General features: G+C 39.7%; 1 protein-coding gene across 1 annotated transcript; it reads left to right on the top strand.

Annotated features, from left to right (window-relative positions):
- The first annotated feature begins 1638 nt into the window (after positions 1–1638).
- Positions 1639–17834, top strand: LOC144026250 (matrix-remodeling-associated protein 5). Its single transcript, XM_077532838.1, has 17 exons — positions 1639–1646; positions 3109–3214; positions 3471–3607; positions 7718–7847; positions 8180–8418; positions 8719–8870; positions 9961–12861; positions 12970–13202; positions 13609–13882; positions 13956–14099; positions 14237–14755; positions 14864–15035; positions 15175–15435; positions 15543–15669; positions 15844–15924; positions 16054–17200; positions 17281–17834. The coding sequence occupies exons 1-17, from the start codon at positions 1639–1641 to the stop codon at positions 17832–17834; spliced, it is 7185 nt and encodes a 2394-aa protein (XP_077388964.1).
- The last annotated feature ends 129 nt before the right edge of the window (positions 17835–17963 follow it).

The following is a 17963-nucleotide window of genomic DNA, read 5'->3' as shown; positions in this document are numbered from 1 at the left end:
TTTTTGTGAGAAACAATCTGTCTGTGATTGTGATAGTTGGCAAAAATATCATCCGGAAGAGTAAGAAAGAGGGAAAAACAAGTGAAAATGATACTCTAATGCTTCCAGCAGGCTGATGTGGAGAGAGGAAGGAGAGTTTTGGGGAGGTGAAGGGAAAGCAGCGTAGGTGTAGGAGGGGATGGAGAAAGTTGCGCAGCATTCCTGTCTCAACACACCAAACGGGACCAGAAAAGAGCAAAGAAGCTAATCTGAAATCCAGATGCCTTCAGGACCAGCAGAGGGTCAAACCAATCCAAACACGCTCACAGAGCTCCATCACTGCTTGTGTTCTGTTGTTTTTCTCAGATTTGTACAAGTCAGCACACACCAACTGGACTAAGACGTCAACTGGATACTTTTTACGCCTGCTTTTTCTTGTTAAACTTTCAAGACAGCAGGACTTTGTTTGAGGGGGGGTGTAAATTTATTTGGAATAATTTGTTTTGTCTGTTGGAGGAATTTACAGGTGAGTGCATGAAAATGTGTTAAACAGAAGCTTTTCATTTAACCTGATCACATAGCTGTAATGTGTCAATCATAAAAGAAGTCAACTTTTTGAATTTTCAATCATGATTTTGTGTGCCCATAACAGTAGTCAACAGAAAATGTGTTGCATTATGCAGACACTTGTTCTTACATCATTTTGGGGTGCTGAAAGTTATTTCTGTAAGCTTTAATGTTGTTTTTGGTTTGGTTTTTTGCATGTCAATTTTATTTATTTTTTTGGTACAATGCAAACTTCTTGCAAAGCGATATTTTTATCAAAGTGGGTTCATATCTGGCACTAACAATAGCGAAAAAGTACAATATGTAGCCAAATAATTGGAATTATTAAAAGTATAAGAACTTTTTGACAACTCTAGACATAGAGGGTCATTGCCAAATTGCTCGATATGTGAAAGTCAATCAACTATCACATGTTAATGTTGACAGTGATTGAAAATGTTAATCTGGTATTGGGTGAAAATGTATTTTTTTAAATTCTGTATAAACAAATATAAGAATATCAAATGTGCCGATTGCATAAAAACTAATGCATACAGAAAAAAATGGATGCCAAATTTGAAATCAGCGACCATAATGGTATAGAATCAGTTCCAAAAAAAATAAAATAATAATAATGCAGGAATGCTGGCCAGTATTGTACTTAAATATGTTTCTTACTAACACAGTTTGAGTACTGATGAGATCATTTCAATATAAGATGCAACGTAAACTGGCATCGTCACGCGTGAAACCGCAGCGTGCAGCCTCACCTTAATTCCTCAGGCAACATCCACTCAGAGTACGCTCAACATTTTTTAATGAGACATATTTGACGAGAAGCCATCCACAAACGCACTCACGACATACAGTATGTGAACTAGGACCGGGATTTCGCAGTGTTGGACTTCAGCTCGCTCTCAAAAAGTCAGCTGCAGCCTGTGTGGCCTTGTTAACAGCTACCAGGAAGTACCAGGCTGGGGTGGGTGCATTGCACAGGAGGAATGTACAGTAAACGTGTCGGTGTCAATTATCATCAACAAGATGAGGGTCATTTAGAAAGCGATTCGATGCACTCTTGTTATCCTAATATTTCAACTTTGTCACATCTATAACATGAGCAAGTACATCGCTTCTTGAGAACGTTAAATTCAAATGAATACATACTAATTTGTAATGCTCTACCTACCAGTCACGTTCAACCAACAGTCGTGTCCAAATGTACTGTTGGTTGATCTTTCTACTTTAAAGGAGTTAAATATGTTTTTCAAATCCTGATCTAAAAAGTGTCTGCGTGGACTGCTTCCGAAATACGAGACTCTTCTCTCACTTCTTGTTTTTGCTTTTCCTTCACTGTTACCCTCTGTTGAAAAAAAAATAAATAAAAGAGTCCTTTCTGATCACATTTTGTCCTCTCCACAATCTGGCAACACGTCTAAGCACTCTGTTTTTTACTGTTACTTCCGTCCTCTTCCACCGTCTCCAGACGAACTGCTAAAGTCATTAGTGAGGAAGACCACGTCGAAATGTAGCTTTGACCCAGGAAGATGACCATTTTATAGCGGAATCCAGTTGGATTTGTATTGCTCTTTAAAGTCATGGCAGTATCAAAAGGGGTTGGTTGCATCCTGGAAATATTCAAATATTCAAACATGTTGCACGTACTTTATTGACCAACTTTAAGGTAGTTTTGGACCTAGGTTGTCTAGACTTCTAGGAAACAGGTTGAAAGAGCATTATAAACCCAACATATGTGCTCTATAGTTGAACTTTGCCCTCTTCTGCCTTGAAACAATGATGATTGATAATCGATAGGATAATCAATTCTAAAAAAGATTCAATAGGGATTAATAAATGACATTCATTTATGTGAACACACTGATCATGTTAATGAGTTCTCATTAAATAGCAATATGCAGCAGCACTTTAGTTCCATAACTCTCTTCTATTGTTTACATTTTCAAATGATCACTTAAACAACATTCCTAGAAAATCACAACACCGCATCACTTGTGAGCTATTTTTGGAACAGGCCAATGCGCTTACTCATTTGGTCCTTGGGAGCTCGTATATGCAATGATGCCAGTTTCAATATAGTTGGTGTGCATTTCAAATGTTGGTTTTCAACCTTGCTGGTGATATCGAAATATTTCTCCAGAATCTTTTGTTGATGATATTATGAACCATAGATGATGAAGTCCCTAAATTTCTTGGAATTGGAATTGAGAAAAACTCTTAAAATGTTGAACTATTTGCTCATGTAGTTGTTCGTGATGAACCTTACTTGTGCTTGCCTTTTGGGAATATTTCATTTTAAACCCAATCATGAAGCTCAACTAAATTCCAAACAGGTTTTTTTTCTTCTTTTTTTTTAAAGCATTCCTCAACTTTCTTAGTCTTTTGTTGCCCCTGTCCCACATTTTTGCTACGTTTCACAGGCATCAAATTCAAAATGAGAGAATGTTTGGAAGAAACCAACAACATTCATCAGATTGAACATTAAATATATTGTCTTTGCATAGTATTGAATAGAATACACAGTAAGTCGAAAAGGATTTGCACATGAATATTTCTCACTTTCTGCAGATGCATTAATGGCGTGAGCATCCTCGGTGAACCAGCCATGACATTGTGGTGGTGCAGGTTGGCTGCAGTGCGCTTTGCCTTTCTCCTCTCACTGCTATGGCTCATGGTAAATATCTTAGTTACATTATCAGCGAGATTCAGCTTGAGCTTTGTGTTTAATTAGGATTAACAGTCAGTCACTGTTTCTGTACATTTATTGTAGGACACATGCAAAAATTGGAGATTGTTGAATTTCACAATTGCAACTGACATTTAAATCTTACATTTGAAGTTGCCAAGCTCAATTCTCTCTTGTTCTATTATTAAACTTTCTCACTGTTTACTATTGGACCATCTGGCCTCTCATATCTCTGCTATTGCAGATCTCCCCGGCACACGCCGAACCCTCCTGCCCGCGGAGTTGTAGCTGTCCAAGTGTTAAAGATGTTCACTGTACCTTCAGACATCTCACAGCTGTACCAAAAACGTTTCCTAAGGACGCAGAGAGACTCAACCTGGGGTAAGATTTGCTCACATTTTAAAATTGCACCTCTGAAAAATGTCAACAGTGCTACTCATGTTGGGGCAAACCTTAACACGCTAAAGGCAATACTTTGGAATCTGTAGTGGGTTATGTCATAGAAATGATCAGTCCTTTAATGACTTCTTTCAAATATTGTATTGTATATTGTTTTAATATGTATGACCATAAAACATCGATATTTGTTTGATAGCCAACCCATAACTCACTGTGCATTTAACGTGACAACTTCTGTTTGAAAGCCAGGAGCTAAAGCACCAGCATGTGCTTCCAAACTGACTCTGAAGTGGGGAAAAGCTCCTAATCACTTCCATGTGGGTCTTTGTATAGTGGATGAAGGTTTCAGCACAGTAGATAAATAACACGGTCACTGTTTCTGGTAGAGTCTCATTATAAGCCATTAACAGTTTGTTTGTTTTCATCAATTTGAAGGGCTGCAGAAAAAAAAAAAGTTGCACAATCATTTGTAGAAGTCATTTGGACAGGAAAATGGAAAGAAAAAAACAAACACATCAAGTGTCATGTTTTTGTTGGTTAGTAGGCTGCTGTGTGGTTTGTGGGGATTTTATGGTCACGAGCTTAAAGAGAAAATCTCCCTCTCGGAGGTGACGATCCAGGAAACCACAGTCATTTGGTGGAAAAAACTTAGGAAAAAACCTCCTTAAAGTCATGATAACATGAGCACTAGTGATAAATTGATGTGCCCGGGTCAAGAATGTGATACCCGAGTTGGAATAGAATTCTTAATTCCACATGGGGCCTTTGAAACAGTTCTACAAATGGACCAATTCAAAGAGCAATGTGCATAATTTCAGCAAAGGGCGCCTTAAAATTAAATAGGTAAGGTCATTAATGCCGTCCAAAAGTGAGTTCAGAAATGCCGAAGATTGACTGTGGTGTATTGCCCAAAAAAACTGCCAACGGCAAATAATTTCTACATTCACTGGAAATGTTCTAAAGCAAAAGTCACCCAATGAGGAGAGACGTTATAAGATTAGAGTCTGAAATAAAATCAGTGACACGTCGATCTGAGTGTCATCTGTATCGTTGTGGTAGGACACGTTACAGCTGCTTATTAACTGGGCCTAATTGAAAATTGTACAATGAACAATAGGAGTCCTAGGATTGACCCCTGGAGAACCCCACAAGTCATGGCCAATTGGCACTCAGGTCCACGAGAAGTGACTTATTAGAAAGGAGAAACTCAGTAGGCTGTTTTGATGTGTCGCTTTTGGGTAGTGTTGCATCGAGACTGCTCTTCTTCACAAGAGGCTACATGAAAGCAGTGTTGAAGGCCTTTGGAAATGTTTCATTCTTAAATGACATATTGACGAGATGAGGAAGTTGTACAAACATACGGCTCAGCACGCCCACTTGAACACGCAGAAATCTGGTGCATAACTCAACAATAATTCAGACGGCAATACACTTGAGCTGTATTTTGAATGTGGGAGTCATAGTGCACAAAGGAAAGTACAAGAAAACCTAAACTGGCCCATGCAATATGGCATGGGTAAGTTTCACATCGAAGCAATGCTGAAGGTGGCCCCAGGTTGAATTTAATCATTTACTGGTGAATGACACTCTATCAGGAAGTGTTTCATGGTAATTGCATGCTTTCCATTTGTGCTGCGCGTGTTTACGTGGTACACAGCACGATCATACAGGAATCAAGAGAGCACATCAGCAGACCAGACATTTGGAGAGGGACCAGACCTTCAGGGAACTGACATAATGGACTTTCAAAACACTAGACCACCCACTTACCCATAGTTCAAACGCACGACTTTGGTATACATTCACACAAGGCATATTCTGTGGGTTTTATTTACATTTCTCGTCCCATTTTGTTTAGTTTTATTATAGTTTGACCTTGTTATGGAAATACACCAATAAATAAATGCAGCTCTCAATATTTATCCTCTCAATGGATAATGCTGAGGATGATTGTATGGAGAGCAACCATAATAATAACAACATATGACCAAAGTAAGTTAATATTCAGTCTGTTGATCAGCACTTATAGAGTCCATTATCGACATGAGTTGGAAGAGTAATCACCCTATACACTCAAGTCTGGGTTCTTTTCCTAAAGGTTATTGATGTTGGTAAAGGTGACAAAACGCTGTCTCTGCAACATATCTCTGTGATGGTTGCTGTTTGTAGAAGAAATTGTAGAAGAAACCCTTTGTGAAAATTGGCTGTCTGACTTCGAGATTTCCGTGTGTACGCTAAGTGAGCTAGGATCAAATACAGTAGATGTACTACAGTATCATACCATAAACCAAACACATCTGCTCTGCGTATGACAAGAGAACCAAATTATTAGTGTGATCATTTTGTCGGCTTCCTTTTGGGATCAATATGTCTTGTGATGCCCTCACGGGTAGTTCTGTGTATAAATGAAGAATGTGAAGTTTAGATATGGTAGGGACAACTTTTTGGCCAGAATTTGCAATCAACACAAGTTAACAATAACAATTAGAGTATGTACTTCTTTGCTATACATATTTGTTTCATGTTAAATATATCAGATAACGTGTATTTGCTTGTAACATACTACAAATACTCTCATGTTTTGATTGGTTCTTCTTTTAATTAAAAATAACAATGTATTTAGTCTTTATAAACAGAAATAATGTGTGTGTTTATATGAAAATGGAACATGGAAGTAGCAGATGGCCAGCAGTCATCACTTAAGATGTGCACTACTCTCCAAAAGTATTTGAGTACATGAATTGTAATGTGCCATCATAATGGTTTGATACTCTTGTTGAGAAATTTGTCGTGAGCCTAAGAAGATGCAGGGCAGGGATATGAGGTTGGGTGTGAATAGGTATGTTTTTCAGTGAATAATTTTTGTTTTCGACAGGAAAAAAAACAGGGTAGCTTACCTATAGTCACTTTGACTGTATATGAATGAAGATTTCAAGAGCCCATTCCCAAAGCCCATTAAATGTTAGTCTTTATCCATGAACTTCACTTGTGTCCTTTGGAGATTGTTGATGTTTATACAGTATACGATTGAGACCAAGAGTGGTTAAAATTAATTTACTAATGAAAAATACTGTTTTGGCCATGCAGGAGACAAGTTTCAATCCCTCCCCCCCCTGTCTCTCTCCAGTCCTGTGCGTGTGAGTGTGATGACATATCCCTGCCCTCTCTGGACCTAAAAAAAAAACCAAATGAAAACCAAAAAATAGAAACCTTTTATTTATTTATTTTTATTTGAAACTCATACTCAAGCTAATCTCATCAAGAAAAGACGTGATTCACCATATGTGAAGCAAGCCAAGCCAAACAAAGAAAGGCGGAAACATAAAGGCAAGAATGTGAGCAGTAGGAGGCTGATGTATGTTGAAGATTGGCTTGGTTGCTATGTATTGGGCTAAGCTAACTACGGTGCAGGCATCAACTGAGGCATCTGCTGATCTGTGCTGTATTTGGCATCTGAATAACCCTTGGAAAGATGTACTTATTGTAATGTGCTGAAAGCTGGAGAATACACGGCAGGTTTTTCAATAGCTCTTTGTATTTTAATCACTGTTATAACTTTGTGCCAAAGCGCGATTCAAAGTGCCCCTGCTGCTTTACAGTATGTTAGTCGTTAACACGTAGCAGAAGCAGCCAAAAATCCCCACAACTTTAGAATTGGCTTTCACTTATTTTATGTTTGTAGTAGCAGTGAACATCTATAGCAGGATGGGGAAATGACAGCTAGTGGCTCCATGGTATCCCTCTATTCATTTTTGAAAGTTTACTGCAGCTGAGCAGTTTTAAGTTCTACTAATAAGTGTTCACCACAAGATGGACGACAACACCAAGACTGTACTTCGGCATCAGAGAAGAAGTGTGAGTGTGTGCTGGCCAGACGCCAGCGCCAAATTAGGTCAAGAAAATTGTTTCATTTGGCTAAAATAGGAAGCAGCTTATATATGCACCAAATTTAAATTTAAATGTATTCAGGTCATCTGATTTGATGTATGGCACGATGAAATAATAATAAACAAAACATCTACAAACATTCCTATCCTGCCATTATGTAAAAAAAAACAAAAAACAAATGTGATTTTGTCTTCGTGCTTCCAGATATAACAGCTTGACTGAGGTGGAGGCTTCAGAATTCAGGTCACTACGGCAACTGGAAATGCTTTTGATGCATGGTAACGACATAAGGACAATCCATCCAGGGGCATTTTACACCTTGCGGTCTCTACAGGTACAGTTGTATGCGATTGTATGACACCATTATGTGTTATTTTGAACTTGAAGCAGAAACTATCCATAACTGATGAGCAACTGTATTTTTATTATTATTTTTTTTTAATCAAATGTTTCAATTAAATGCCTACACAACCTACAGTAATCATAACGCTAAATTACAAATGAGGTCACACTTATGAGGCTCACTGATGAGTTTACTATTCTTATTATCTTTTTATACTGAGTTAAGGTTGGTTTAATATCGAAGCAAAACTGCAATTTTGGTGAACTTTGTTCGATGATGCACTCTATTAAAGTAACATGGTTTCTGTATTTTTTTTTTCCCAGATATTGAAACTGAGTTATAACAAGCTAACAACAGTGAAACATGAAATGTTTGAGGGTCTGGTGGGTCTGGTTCGCCTGCATCTGGATCATAACCTCGTCAGCTTTATCGAGCCATACTCTTTCACCGGTTTGACTTCCCTCAAACTACTACAACTGGAGGGGAATCTTCTCAAAGAGATCCATCCTCATACCTTCATTACAGTGTCATTACTGGGAAACTTTTGGACCTCTGGACTCAAGTGAGTCAACAAAAACATACTTTTTCATCAGTTTTTTTTTTTTTTAAGTTATGATATCAAAATTAAAGAAAATTAAATAAGTAATTGCTCATTAGCAGTATAAACTTTTACCTATAGTTTTGTGTCAGACTACAATTACAGATTTTCCCAGTTTTATATTTTTACACAAAATTTGGCACAAAAAGCAAAACACTTAACCTGGCATGACCTGTTCCAACTGTCAGTCTAGTCGCTTTTAATTGACACGGCCTTTAAAGATCTTGCTTGTTGATTTTTTTATTTTATTTTTTTTTGTCTCAGACACTTACACCTTTCAGATAATTTGTTGGAACAACTCCCGGCGACTGTACTGAACACATCTCCCAGACTGGAAATTCTCTCTCTTCATGGTAACCCCTGGACCTGTGATTGTCAACTTCACTGGCTGGTCCAGTGGAGTGCTACACATGAAGGTATCATATAAAAAAAGATATTCATGACTCTCAATGTGCTGAAATTTCCCAATCTGTAAATTAGTGACACAAACCTGACCGCCCTGTATTTCAACATAAAACATGCATATTATAAGGAGATATCATGTTGTTTTTATGAGCTTCTTTATATTTGAGCTGTCTCTTTAAACACTTGGCATGATTATATTTGTATACATAAAAGGACATTTTCACTGATTAATATTTTAGCTTTGCTTATTTTTTAATTGAACAGGAACACACTACATATATTTGATAAGAGAACAAGTAGAATTTCAAATGATATTTTACGGAAAGTAAATTCATACAACCAAATCTTAATACAGGATACCACAAACAAATGCAGGTTGCAAGAACACAGTCCAAAAATATCCTACTGTTGGAACCCAAGCTGAAAAAGCAGAAAAAGAATTTTTTTTGAAAAAGATTATGGTACAAATTTAGCTCTTTAGTCATAGTCAGATTTTTTTTTTAGTACAGATCGATAAGGATTAAAGATTAAAGGGGGTGTTCAAGGGCCATTCTGCTGGGATAGCGGGGACATATTCTTGGAGAGCTCATCAGGAGGGGCCTTAAAAGGCGCGACGTGGCTGCACTTTTATTTAATTATTTATTTTATTTTATTATCTGTTCTTATTGCTGCTGGACATGTAAATTTCCCAGAAGGAGCCATCCCAAAGGGACCAATAAAGTCAAGTCTAAGTTGAAGTCTACTCATCCATTCTCATATAATGCTATTTGAAAATGTCAATGTCAAGATTTACACGTACAAATCTGACATTTTGTTAATCGCATGTTGGGGCTGATCATTTAAAAGTGTAAAGAGAGTAGATTTTTGGTTTCTCAACATTTGCTAACAGCAACAGATACAATGTACATTACAGTATATTTAACAATACTGTTGGGAGTTTTGTTTGGCTATCACTTGGATGGATGGATGGATGGATGGATGTTTTAGCATGTTAGCTTTTCATAACCAATACTGTATCATTCCTTCCTATCATCCTCCTTTACATAGAACAATAGTAGATACTTTAAAAAGTTGCTGAATCTCTCCTCTTCTTGTTTCCAGGAGTGATAAAGTGCAAAAAGGAACGTGAGACAGGCACAACAGAGGTTTGTCCTCAGTGTTTCTCTCCTCAACACCTAAACGGGACCCTATTGCTTGGATTAAGTGAAGATCAACTTGCCTGTGAAAGACCAACTCTTCGCTCTTCCCTCAAATTGTGGGACAACCCCGTGTGGGCTGAATCTGACACAGAGCCCGACCTCCCCTATACCCGGGATTTTGAAAAGCCCTTAGGCCACCTAAGCTTTGTTCTCTCAGATAGCCATGGAAATAATGCTCATGTGGACTGTGATATGCGGCACCCAGGAGACAGTTCTCATATAAACTGGACAGTGAATCCACGGTCAAGTCAAGGGCTGTCTGTCAATGTATCATTAGCATCCATCCTAGAGTGTGAGATTGATCGGGAAAAATTACAAAATCTTTGGCAACTGGTTGCATATTACTATGAAAGTCCTGCTATCTTGGAAAGAGGTCAAGAAAGAGCTAACACCAGCAGAACTACTTATCAATATGCCCAAGTTGCAAATGAAAATTCCCCTTATTTCACGGACTTAAAAGGTTATTTGGTGGCAGAACCAGCATGGCTGCTCCAACACAGAGTTACTTTAAGGCTAAATAGACAACAAACAACAACCAAGAAACTGGTTATGGATTTTACAACCGTAATCACCAAAATAATGAGTACCCACAGAGGCCAGCAGGATGACAATGACCTTTCTTCCTCTTGGGCAATGATTCACCGTGTGAACACATGGCGGGTCAATACTGCTCTTGAGGGGTCAACGGTTCACTTAAAATGCAGTGTTGTCACTTCACGGCAGGAGTTGAAAGTGGAGTGGATGCTTCCAGATTTGTCCATTGTAGAGGGTTTGACTGAAAAACTCAAAATTGATGATACAGGGGATCTTGTGATTAGGAATGCATCACAATCTGACTCTGGTCTCTATCACTGTATGATCAGAACAAAAGCAGGTGTGGATTTAATGTCTTTGAGGCTTACCGTGAAAGAACGATCGCCAAGCCCCACCGCTTTCAATGGCCAGAAAATTATAGTTGCAAAGGGAGATTCGATCTCTCTCCCATGTGAGGTGACATCAGCACAGCCCAGTCAAACTGTATGGTACATGCCCAAAAACAAAGTACTCCTTCCCACACAAAAGACGAGAAAGGCAGCAGTCATGGAAAATGGTACTTTGATCGTAAGGAAGTTGATGGAAGAAGATTCAGGAGAATACTGTTGTTTGGCCTCAAATCTCTATGGAGTTGACATGCTGTCACACATGGTGGAAGTGACAGGGGAAGATGTATCTTATAACGCTGAAGTACAGACAGAAACAGAGCAGCAAATCTTAAACACTGATATGGAAGAGGGTTCAGCGGGAGATTACCAAGAAACTATTCGCACTTTGGTGACACAGGTTCCGACAGTAGGACACCAGCAAAGGAATACTGGTTTGTTTTCAAACAAAATCCCAAAGAAAGATTTAAAACGAAAACCATCCATTGTTGTGAAGACACTGGATCCAAATTACTGGGCAGAGGTTTTGGCTAAAGCCAATTCTAAATTACCCATTGCACGGCCCTCAGAGTTGGCGTTACCATATTCTACCACTGTGGTGGTCCCAGTCAATTTGTACAACACTGTAACAACAACCTCATACACAACTACCAACAATGTCCCCATTACAAGTATTTCTGATAATAGGATGGAGCCAACAACAAAAGAATCACAACTCAAAACTTCACAGACTCCATTTGGCCGGACTACAGAGACATCCCTTCAACATGTTAGTGCGATTACAGACAAAAACAATAAATTAACTTCAAATGTCAGAACCCAAGTTGAGAAAGCAGAAAACCAGCAAATTGGTTTAGGCAACAGGAAATTTCTTCCTGGTCGTTCAAACCGAAGAAGGCCACCTTTTAGACGGAGAAAACCACCTATGAGAAGAATTCATCCTGACCTCAAATCATTTATTCATCCATCAAACATGCCCAAAACTACTGTTCCACCACCAACATCCGCAATTATTACTACCTCCACCACCTCCATTTGGACAACACCTGAATCAACTATTGTCACTGCTCACTATCAGACAGAGAAAGTTGGGGGTAATGAGCATAGTGAAAGCATGGATGAACAAAAAATATCAAACTCTGAAACTCATCATACAATTAAGGATCTTGAAAGTAGCCGTACAGCTTTTCAATCAATAAAGGACACAAAAACCAAATCAGAGATTTCCTTAGACACACATATTTTACCTATTCCTCCAAAGATAGAAGTTATTTCTCTTTCCACTGAAATGACTCTGGTGGAAACTGAGCAAGTGAGTGCAAACAAAAACATATCAGCAGGGAAGAGGGTGGATATTATGAAAGGAACAATGAACGCAGAACATGAAATAGCAAGAGAATCATTCAAAAATGAGTTGGTCACACAGAGTTACGATATGTGGCATAACGTACTTTCAACATTCCAAACACCAAAACCAACCACTCAATCTTCAATGGAGCAAAATTCCCAAACCCAATCAAAGGACTCTTCTTCCAAAGTGACCTTCACAACTTCTCACTTAAGCAGAGAAAATACAAAAGAGGACAACATTCAAGACAAAAGTAAAGAGGAGGATAAAGCAGCAGCAAAGCCTGAAAAGCCTTATGTTCCCGCCTTTCCCATTCACCCTTGGCTACACAACCGGGGAAGAGTGCAGCCAAACTCTGCTCAGCTGCCACAAATACATCAAGACAGAAATCCAGAGAATCTGAGAGATGTTGATCTCAGTAGGCCATCACTACCACCCCACATTCCCCCAACCTCATACTGGCCTTCAAACCATCATCATTACCCTATCAATCCTACTTGGCAGAGGCAACAGTCATTTCCACCTCCCAAGCAAGGTAAACCAATTCTGTACTGCTTGTTATTGATTATACAGCAAATCGTTTAATGTAAGCCGTAACAATTTACACATCATGTGTTGACCACAGATTTGCTCTCTCTTTCAGGTGCTGTGCCACACATTGTGCCCACACAAGAAACCAGGATTTTCACCTTTGGAAGGGCTCAAAGCCCAGCTGGCACCAACAGACCAAAAATCACAGATAAAACAGTGAAACCCACAACCAACATTATTGAACGAACAACAATTAATTCTTCATATCAAAATAATCCTTTGGATGTCAGGACTCAAATCAGAGATCAACTGATATTATTAAAGCTGAGGAACAGATATAGACAGGTACATATGTGGTGCTTATGAAGGTGTGAAAAATGTTTGCGAAAACGTGTTACTCCCATGCAAACAGTAATTAGCATACATACTTACATCACCTGTGCCATCGTCATCCTCAATGAACTAGAACTAGTAATGAACAGTTAGGCAATGACATGCAAATACTGTACACCATTTCATGAACTTTTTTAACTTCTATGTTAATGGTCAGGCCTTGGCAGAAGTCTTATCTAATAAGTGTCATTGTAGTTGTGGTGAATGTGTTTATCATTGCTGCAACAAAAAATATAATAGTGGACTTTTGCACAATTATTCTATTTTTTTCTGCAATAAAATCGTGATGATCGTGATTAAGCATAAATTCCAGCTAGAAATTAGTTTGTACTAATTGTCTTTATACTTTTTTTTTCAGGCGTATATTGATCGTCTCACTCAGCTAGGAAAGATAGCGACACCCAAACCTCGCATAAACTACAACAATCCTCAAAACCACATTCAACCCAGTCCCATACCGCTTCCCAGAACTTCCCTCAACAGACCACCTGTATCGACACCCCCCTCTGCCCAACAACCTACAAATTTTGCTAAACCGACAACATTCTCTTTATCTGGTTTTAATCTGGCCCCACACTCTTCCCTACCTACCACCTCAGGATTACAGCAAGGGGGTCAGTGGCATGTTCGAGGTAAGCACCTAAAACTTCAAAACATTATATTGCAAATGTATTGCGTATTTTACATTTGAAGTGATGCTTATAGGATCTGGTGTTGGCGGGGCCAAATCTCGTATCACCACAGTGAACAAAGCCAGTGTGTCAGTCCTGGCAGAGGGTGATGTTGTTCTACATTGTGAAGCAACAGGGAATCCCGAACCAAGTATCTCATGGACAAAAGTATCCACAGGTAAAATGTTAAAATGATAAAGGAATGAGTCCGGCAACATAATTTGAGAATTTGAATGAATATGAATATGAACATTGGACGCTTCTAGATGTGGTTGACCCATTCATTTCCTTCCTTTGTTTGTTTTCCCTCCACAGGTGCCACCATTCCAGCCAACACTAAGCACGGTTCCCGGTTTGAAGTCTTAAAAAATGGAACTTTTTTAATTAAAACAGTCCAGCTACAGGACCGAGGCCAGTATCTCTGCACTGCCCAGAATCGGTTTGGATCAGATCGCATGGTTATTACCTTAGCAGTTCAAACTGAGGCCCCCAAGATCCAACCTCCCAGGTCTACAGAGATAGCAAACTATTTAGGGAAAAGTGTGACACTTGACTGTCTTGCTTCTGGGAAACCCCCGGCAAAAATTTCCTGGATTCTACCGGATGGGACATTTGTTCGAGAAATCGGGACCGTTCACACTCCAATCTCTCAAATGTCACTGCTTGAAAATGGGACGCTTCAAATGCACTCAACCAATTTCTCCAGTAAAGGAGACTATAAATGCATTGCAAGTAATGCAGCTGGTGCAGACACAGTCACTTATCATCTTCATGTTGCAGCTTTGCCTCCAAGCATCAATGAAGCTGCAAGTGACACTGTGATCATTCCGACAGGTATTGCAAGGAAAACAAATGTCCATAAAGTCATACCCATTGCAGCTTAATGAGTAAAAAAAAAAAAAACTCTTATAATACAATATATCAACTATTCCATCTACCCAGGGAGGAACGTATATGTCCATTGCTCAATGAAGGGTGAACCTTCGCCCACTTTGAAGTGGACCCTGCCATCAGGGATCCATGTTAAGCCATCACAGTTTCTGGGACATAGGCTCTTTGTCTTTCCCAATGGAACACTGTATTTCAAGAATGTCTCACCAGCTGATGCAGGGAGGTATGAGATTTGTTTCTCTTCGTAAACACATTTGAGAAAGTTATCCATTAAATAAATATAGAGTAAAGTTAAAAGCATATTGTTTAGATTTGGTTTAAAAGAAAAGTTGAAATTCAGGTTTTTATCGTCCTCCACACAGGTATCAGTGTTTAGCCACAAACACTGTGGGCATTGCGAAAAGAATTGTGCGTCTTGAAGTGCGGGCTGATTCCTCCTCACATATCCGTCATCCTCCGCTTCCTTTCCCTCCTACTCATCACCATGCAGTGCCGTCCCGCCAGCACTCAGTTTCAGCAATGTATGGTTCTGCTGTCTACTTACACTGCCCAGAGTCAAGTGGATCCCCAAGGGGGACCATCTGGCAGCTGCCCTCTAAAACCATCATTGAGCATCACAACAGGTTACAGAAATGCTCAGTGGGAAACTTGAAAAAAATCAATACAGAAGTGTTGGAATATTATAATAAACATTCTAATCTTCGGATGTTTCCCTTCCATCTGCCTCCAGTCCAGAGAGACCAATTAAAGTTTTCCAAAATGGGACTCTGAGGATACTTCAGCTAACAGAGCTGGATGGTGGCAATTATCTGTGCTTCTTTCAGAGACCAAACGGAGAGGACATGGAGGTCTTTCGGGTAAGATTAGCACAGCAATTTAAAGATGTGTCTATTGATAATTCTTCCTATATGTTCTCTCAATAATCATCCAGTAGCATGATTCATGCAGTATCACGCAGTAGCAGCAGCAGACAATGTGAAGAAAAATGTAGATCCCCTCACTCTTTCATTCATGACATATTTCTGTATTAGGTGGATGTCGTGATGACCCCGCCTAGAATCGAACATGTGAGAACTACACAACCGAGAGTCAACTTTGGAGAAAAAGTCCAGGTATCTGGACTGAATGACTGAATGACTGAATGACTGAACCAGGCTGAATGACACACAGTATGAGTAGCATGGAGTGAAAATAACAAATACACAACCATAATTACACTATTTTGTGTGTGTGTTTCTTAGGTGGACTGTGTCGCAACAGGCCTCCCAGATCCAGAAGTCTCCTGGAGTCTGCCAGATGGAACTATAATCAACAATGCCCTTCAGTCTGATGACAATGGCTATCGCAACCGCCACTATGTTATTTTTGGCAATGGAACATTACTTCTTCAGCAGATGGACAAAAAAGATGAGGGCGACTACACTTGCTTTGCCAAGAATAAATTGGGTAAAGATGAGAGAAAAGTTAGTGTTAAGGTTGGCCCGAATGCCCCAAGAATTAGTTTGAAAGTTCAATCCTTGGTCACAGTGAAATATGGAGAATTAGCTCAGCTGACCTGTCAAGCTACTGGTGAACCTACACCACAAATCTTTTGGATCTCACCACAAAATGATGTGATTCCAATGTCATCAGACAAATTTGACATCATGGAAAATGGCATGTTAGTGGTCAAAAAGGTAACCCTAGCTGATGAAGGGAAGTATGCCTGCGTAGCACGAAATTCTGCTGGTGATGACATTAAAAACGTGATTCTTGAAGTTGAATCTAGGGAACCCTTTATCAATGGCAACAAAGGGAAAAATGCCAAAAAGGTCGTAGGCATTTCCTATCAAACCGTACTATTAGATTGCAAGGTTGAAGGCAAACCTGAACCAAAAGTTTGGTGGGTTACACCTTACGGCCAATCACTACAACTCTCCTACCTCAGTGGGCGCTTTCAAGTGCATCAAAATGGGAGTTTGGAAGTGAGAGGAGTGAGAAAAACAGATGAAGGGAGATACACATGTCTGGCCAAAAACAATCTAGGTGAAGCATCCCTTTTAGTTGAATTGGATGTGGCACCAGTAGCAGAAAAACCTAGTTTTGCTGTCCCTAATATTGAACTCATATCAATAAAAGAAAATAGTGGTGGACTGCATCTGCACTGCACTGCCCGTGGAAAACCAAACCCAGAGTATGTATGGTTGCTACCTAATGGGACAATGCTGTTGCCTGGTGTGAGACTACAACACTTTACTCACTATCGTAGCAATGGGACTTTGTGGATCTCTCAGCTGGCTGCAAGCGATAAGGGAGTTTACAGGTGTCTAGCAAAGAATGTGGCAGGTCAAGCAGAGAAGCGTTATGCACTGGAAGCAGGAAGGAAGCCGGTGATCAGAGGATCAACAGGTACAGTATAAGTTTTTTACTTTTTATTCATTATCTTTGGGCCAAATCTTCTTACAGTACAGTTGCACTTTTCTTTGTAGGAGGAATAAAGATCACCTATGGCCAAACTCTCAACTTGCATTGCACTGTGGACGGCTGGCCGCAGGCATCGATCACATGGACCTTACCCAATGGCTTCACTTTGGATAAACCTCAATCTATTGGCCGAGTTACATTTCTTGCCAATGGGACCCTCCAGATGAGACAGATGGCTACTTTTGACAAAGGGACATACATCTGCAAAGCCACCAATTCTTTTGGCACCTCGACATTGTCGTACCCTATCACAGTAATGGTTCATCCGCCACGCATCACTAGCATGCTGCCCTCCATCACCAGAGTGAACCGGGGATCACCTGTTAAGTTAAACTGTGTTGCTACAGGTGTACCCAAGCCGGAAATCTCCTGGACTTTACCTGGCCGTACTACACTGGTTCCACATAACCGCTACATAGTACAGGGAGGCATCCACATGACAGAGGAGGGTAGCCTGGTCATACAGAATCCAGTGCTCATGAACTCCGGCATCTACAAATGCAATGCTAAAAATGCTCTTGGAACAGATTTTAAATCGACATACCTACAAGTGGTCTGAGAGACATGTTGACACAATTCCGATTATGGGACCGTGGGGTTAAGAAATGCTCTCAGTAGTCAAAGCTGGATAAGGAATTGTCCATAAGGAAGTAAGTGGTATCTACTATACTACAAATAAGGATGCCCG

This window comes from Festucalex cinctus, chromosome 9 (genome assembly GCF_051991245.1).
Source record: "Festucalex cinctus isolate MCC-2025b chromosome 9, RoL_Fcin_1.0, whole genome shotgun sequence".
Taxonomy (NCBI): domain Eukaryota; kingdom Metazoa; phylum Chordata; class Actinopteri; order Syngnathiformes; family Syngnathidae; genus Festucalex; species Festucalex cinctus.
This window is presented reverse-complemented; position numbering and strand designations above follow the sequence as displayed.